A 6,765-nucleotide genomic window follows, 5' to 3' on the forward strand; every position below is an offset into this window, starting at 1 on the left:
AACTAAGGGACGGTCTTAGACACTTGGTAGTTAATTAATTTACGAATAGTTTCCTAATTCGATTAATTTGACTCTATACTATTACCTTCATAGATAATTTAAGTTAAGATAATTTAAGTTAAGAAGATAATTTAAGTAACAATTCAAGCCTTTAAAAATTTTGACTCTAATTTACAATTTGAATAAAATTCCTTGATTTGAGAAATTTCGAAAGGAGTTATTTTAGTGAAATTCCTTTAAACCGAGGTAAAAGTAACTATTACTCAAATCCTTTTCAAATTAATGTAAGAATGTAATTGTTATCAAATGGTGACTCAGAAAGTAAAACTACTTCTAAGTCGTTACTACTTAAAATTTGAAATTAGACTAACGATATCGCGTGTCGGGCCAAAACGATTGCCAAAGGTTCTAATATCTTAATTTAATCGTAAGAAATAAACTAGGTCTTTAGTCATTACATTTTTGGGGGTATTGATAGTCACTCTCGCAAAGAATTATTAAGGTGATGTTTGGCCTTGCTTATGTAAAAAGAGTTTTCCTTTTTAAAATGAGTTTATTCACAATTTAATTTTGGAAAATATTTGTTTGTTTGACTGTATTTTTTGTAAAAGCGGTTTTTGATAAAATTTAATTCGTATATGTTTGGCCTAAGTACTTTAATACAACTTTTATTTGTTTTTTTGGTTCTTTATGTGAAAAGTAAAAGTAGAGGTAGTAAATATCTACTTCTACTTTTGGGGTAAATAATCAGTTTTTGACTTTTCAAAAACACTTTTAAAACTCTCTAATTTACCGTGATAGGTGAAGCTACTACTTTTTCAATTATAAAAACACTTTTAAAGTTTGGTCAAACAGCACCTTAATTACATTGCTTATTTGGACAAAATAAACAACGAAACGAAACTTAAATCACACAGCTTCTTAAATCATACATAATTATAATGAAATCACATAAAACAATTACTAACACATCAACATATTTAAGACGGAAATACGAAAATCATTCTTATGAGGCGTTTTTATGAAATTTTCTTAAGATACCGAATTAAAAATAGTTTCGGAATAGGTCACTAGGCTTAAGCCATCACCACATCCGAAGTGGATTTAGTCTATCTTAAGAAGTAAACTTTTCACTCGCAAGACGATTTCTATTTTTATCGGTCTTACTTGGTATATATAATCATAAATCAGTTATTTAGCTAGAATAGAATAATCTCTCTAAATCCTACCAATTTAATATATCCATATAAAGTTTAAAATCCACCTATAAGTTTTGTATCCTACTAACTTATATGATAAACTCTTGGTTTGAATTAAGCCCAAAAATTGTCCTTTATGAATCAAACTAGGTAGTATCCCGTGCTTTGCACGGTCTGTTTCTATATTTTGTTATTATAATTGAGAAAAAAAGTTAATTTTTAATTATTTTTAAGTTTTTACCTATGATAAAATTGATTGAGTGATTAGATGTATTTAATAATTATAATTAAGGTTGATTAGTTATAATTAAGGTTTAATCACGCCTGTCATAAGGTAAGCTTGTATACGCTATCATGAATTTAAAATTATTAATTTACATATTTGTTAAAATTACATACTCCGTGGATTTCTATATTTTTCCTATAATTATAATGCGAATCAACCAACTGAAACACAAAATGAAATACTCTATAATATTTCTTACAAAAGGTTATCACAAATACAAAATTATCACAATAATCTCGTTTTCTTTGCATTGGTAGGACTATGGATTTAATATATGACACTTACGTAACATCTAATTAAAAGGGATGTTTATTATCATGTTTTTTACTTCAACATGATCTTCAAGGAGTAGTTTGATCTTAATTTTCCTCATATATATAATTTATTTGTTATTATTTTGTAAATTAATTTGTAAATTAATTTTTTTTAATAACAATGTAACTACTCTAATATAATACTTCCTCTGTCCCAGTCATTTGTTGTCCTTTTCCATATTGGGGTGTCTCAATGAATTGTTGTCCTTTCTATTTTAAGAATGAAGTTGATGAGCAATTTGATAATTCACATTCAATTTGTTCCATTTGTTATTTAATAATTGGCTCAATCCTCCTTCCTTGTTCTTTGTGCCATAACAAAATGACAACAATTGACCGGGACGGAGAGAGTACATCATAGGAGTAATAATCATTACTTCGAAGTAACTCATGGTCAAATTTTTGAAATTAAATTTAAATACATTAGTGTGACGGGATGTGTTTCTACTACAAAATTATAGCCATTATAACTTAGTCGCGTGGTCTAAGCATAATATCTTTTATGGTACTAATTAATCCTAAATCCTAATAACATCACATGCTCATTCGAACTTGTACATACAGAATGCTGATAAGTGATGAAATGATGAATGACGAGCAACTTGTTTATCTTTTTCCTCCCTAATTTCTCTTTAACAAAAACATTAGAACCATAGAGACTAAACTCGTCACCTTCCTTGTTCGTCTTTTATGCCGCCATCCTAGATCCCCATGGTCCAATATTTGTCCGGCTATTAGTGAAGTTGGTTTCTTAGGTCGGTTGAGGTTTTTGAACTTATCGGTTGTGATATTCTCGTTTGCATTGGCAACATCCACTACTTAAGCTTTCAACTTCCAGTAATTCTTCTCAGATTAAGTACATTTGCTTTTACTTTGGAAGGTCATGCATATTATAAGCAAACCAATCAAGTCATAAAAAGCCTGATTGTAAAAATAAATAATGTGATGGTAGGGAGTACATAAGCAATTGAAAACTTTTTGTTTCTCACATGTTTTTTTTATCATATTGTCTTATGAAAATATGAAGACGGGTAAAGTTTGGGGAAGAAATGATTCGATATACGGGAGTTTATATAGTGTAATTAGAGAGATGTGTGTCAAACATTGAATGTGTGAAGAATGCTAATATGAAAGCTTTGAACAAAGAGAATAGGCACTGACTCAAAGAGTCCTTTGAGTTTTTCTTTTACTTTGAATATGTATCTTGGAGTTTATATCTTAAGAACATACATATATAGATTAACAATCATTGTTTTACACTTGTTAACAGTCGTCTAAATATAAACATAAAGTTATGATTTTTATTCATATATTAAAAATAAATAAATTAAAAGACATGTCAAAGCAATACTTTCACGACCCACTTAATATATTGATATAAGATAAGATATAAGATTATTATAAGGGAAACTATACTCAATTAAAGCGTTTTTCGCAATTATCGTAATGATTTACATTTTAGAATTTGTATCAAAAGTATTTTTTAATAAATTTAGATTAAAATAAACGTACTTATTTAATTTAATTAATAAATACCGTAACATTGATTAAACTATACTTAATATTTTGGTAAAATTTATGCAGTATTTATTATGTTCATACTTAATTATTAGTTGAAATTAATGACTGTAATTAAAGTTGAAACGCCACGTGGCATCCACACGCTTCAACCCACATATATATATATATATATATATATATATATATATATATATATATATATATATATATATATATATATATATATATAATGTCTCGGCTAACATGGCTAAAGTAGTCATAATTTGATTTACAAAATAACACTTATGTTCGAATATTTTTTTTTTGCAAAAACCTTACCGTTAGCGTCCATAGACCATTCGGCATCCACATCAACAACCAAAACAAAAATTCTTTTACATATAAACTTATTTTAGTGATGGTAAAAAAAATGATAAGATTCTTATTGCATGCACACATGTAAAATTAAGTTAAGAAAATTCACATGCCACAATTAAAATGTTAATTTACCCACCCATTTAAAGGTATGAGACAATTTGATCAAAGTTCGGGTTTGAAACGGTTCTGTTGAGTCGGGAAAATCGGATCCGCATTCTCTGTCTTTTGTTCTTTTCGGTAGTAGCAATTAACAAAAGACAATTCAACAGAATTTTCATCAATTACACCATTATACTAATAAGTTTCGTAAGTATAAACTCAAAGTTTAAATTGCTTTTAATACAAGATCTAACCAAATTTTTGACATGCATGTGAGTTTAACATTATAAATAAAATAAAATCTAAGAAATTGATTAATTATGTCAAGATCTTGTCATAAACTAACATGCATGCATATTTATACATATATTTAAAATCTAAGAATTTGGCTTTTTAACGAAAAAATAGGGTTTTTTCTAACGTGTGCCCTTAGGGCACACAATAATAACACATTAACATAGTATTAGTACTTGTATGTCAAGATCTATTATTAATTTTGCATGCATGTCGATTTAAAAAAAATGTAAAACTTTAAAAATTTGAAACTTTAAATTAATAAGAGAAGAAATTAATACCTTAAATTAGACGATGACTAATAAAATCAAAATAGAAAGAATGGAGGCAACCACCTTGATCTTATAGGGAAATGTCACGTTTTTTTAGGAGAAGGAAGAATTTGGACTTTTTCTTGTTTGATTGGTTTTGTGTTTACACGGCGAGGAGAAGAGATGTAAGGTCATATTTTGCTTTGTGAGTTTAATTAAGAATGAGAGAATGAAATGAAATAAATGGGTTGTAATGAGAATAAATAGTAAGGTAGGAGGGGCTCGAGAGAGGCCGTAAGAGGAGGCTCAATTTTGGGTAAATTTTTAGTTCGAAAATCATGAAAATCACTACTCGGTTTTTAATTTATAAGAATAGTTTACGGAATTTTATAAATACGAAGATTATATTTTCGAAACCAAAGATAATTAAGAAGCAAATCTTATATTAAAATAAATTTCATGTTATAACAACTAGGTATAACTGAACAGACGAGGCTCGACTAATATAAGTATATAACAACTAGGTCCGGTCAGATGTAGGTAATAATCACCACATAATAATATAACGATGATAATGTATTAGTAATGTGAAATATATTATCTTTAATATTTGAAACGACGGAGCGTCACGGTGTTAAACAAGTTCAAAGTTATTATAAAACGAGAGATTTATATAGTTTAAGACAAAATATAAACAAATTAACTAAACAAGTTTCACATACGTAGTTTACAAATTTGACTCGGGTTAATAAAAGACGTTTTATTAACGTATTACAAACAGATTAATTAATAACGTATTTTTTTTTAAATTGCGTAAAGTAATATTTAGAAATTATGTTTAAATATCTTAGAAACTACATTTTAATACGAAAAGATCATTTTTGAAACTGATTTATCGTATAATAGTCCTATTGAAGCCAGGTTAGAAATACAGAGTGTCTTGCGACTTTTGGCTCGATCAACTAGATTCGTGCGCAATCTAGCTTCAACTTCATCTGGTAAGTTTAAACTTTGTGATCTCCCCTTCGAATCACATAAGCAACGTCTAATCACGATATTAAATGAAAGATTTCATCCGTCTTAAGTTGAGTTGGAAAATGAAATCAATTAAAAATAAAATGAAATTTTAACAGAGGAGCTTTAAAACAAGGTTATTGTGAATAATGAAAAAGTGAAAATTTGTCCACTCTACGAAAGGGGGGCTGGTACTTTGGTAGATTAAAAATCCAACAAAATATACTTAAAATAAGAAGAAATTATAGAAGATTGAAAGAGTTGAGTTGTCGAAGTTCTTAAAAAATGTGGCTAATAATTGTTCTGATCCTTAGCTTTGGTTGAGAGATTTTAATACTGTTCTATCCCCTATTGAAAGACTTGGAGGTCATACTACTGAGGTATAGATGGAACAGTTTCAAGAATGTGTATCTTTATGCTGCATTGTGGATGTTTCAACTATTGGGGATCTCTTTACACGGTCTAACAAACAAGAAGTATCTGAGAGGGTCTATAGTAGATTGGATAGGGCTATGGGCACTCTTGAGTGGATGTATATGTTTGGTGATTATATAGCTCATTTTCATCCCGAGGGATTATTTGATCACCGTCCATGTACCATAATGAATAGAAGAGCTGATATTGGAGGAAAAAAGAGATTCAAATACTTTAATACATGGGGGAAAGCTACTGAATTTAAGGATAGGGTTAACAGTGTTTGGAGTACTGGATACTCTGGTACTAAGATGTTTAGAGTTTTCAAGAAACTGAAAGCCCTCAAATTAGTGCTTAAAAGTCTTAATAATAAATGTTTCTCTGATATGGAAAACACCACCAATATTGCTAGTATTGCTCTGGAACAGATACAGCAAGAATTGGTTGGAAATCTAGGGGACTTGAATTTGATTCAACATGAACTGGATTTGGCTAGTAACGTCAAAGATCTTATTGTAGCTATAGATAGCTTCTTATCACAGAAAGCAAAGATATAATGGTCCATTAAAGGGGATTTAAATACCTCTTATTTTCACCATGCTATTAAGAAGAGGTTGATGATGAATAAAGTGGTTCAAATTGAGGATAAAGATGGAAATTTATGCACTGGAGGAGCTGAGATACAGAAGGAATTTCTAGACTATTATCAGGAATGATTGGGTTCTCCTAAGACTACTGATCCAGTCCAACAGCATGTAATAAGAAGGGGTCAATGTTGTACTGAGGAGCATTGGAAAATCTTATCTAGACCTATTACAGCTGAGGAAGTCAGACATAGCATCTTCAATATTCCCAAAGGGAAGTCACCAGGACTTGATGGCTATTCCAGTTAATTTTAAAGAGATGCTTGAGAGATAGTTGGTGATGATATTTATGCTGCCGTAATCAATTTCTTTGATAGTGGACAACTCCTTGTTTAGGTAAACTCTAAAGCTATTACTCTTATTCCAAAAATG

The 6,765-nt window shown here is 29.4% G+C and overlaps 1 protein-coding gene across 1 annotated transcript; it reads left to right on the forward strand.

The window, feature by feature from the left end:
- The first annotated feature begins 5,721 nt into the window (after nucleotides 1–5,721).
- On the forward strand, nucleotides 5,722–6,306 carry LOC141590071 (uncharacterized). The gene has a single exon (XM_074410685.1). It carries the CDS (start codon nucleotides 5,722–5,724, stop codon nucleotides 6,304–6,306), a length of 585 nt encoding a protein of 194 aa, XP_074266786.1.
- The last annotated feature ends 459 nt before the right edge of the window (nucleotides 6,307–6,765 follow it).

The sequence above is a fragment of the Silene latifolia genome, chromosome 7 (genome assembly GCF_048544455.1).
Source record: "Silene latifolia isolate original U9 population chromosome 7, ASM4854445v1, whole genome shotgun sequence".
In the NCBI taxonomy this organism is placed as follows: domain Eukaryota; kingdom Viridiplantae; phylum Streptophyta; class Magnoliopsida; order Caryophyllales; family Caryophyllaceae; genus Silene; species Silene latifolia.

Bases quoted from the DNA above. Each gene is read 5' to 3' on its own strand.
- LOC141590071 (XM_074410685.1), top strand. From the start codon at position 5,722: ATGGAACAGTTTCAAGAATGTGTATCTTTATGCTGCATTGTGGATGTT.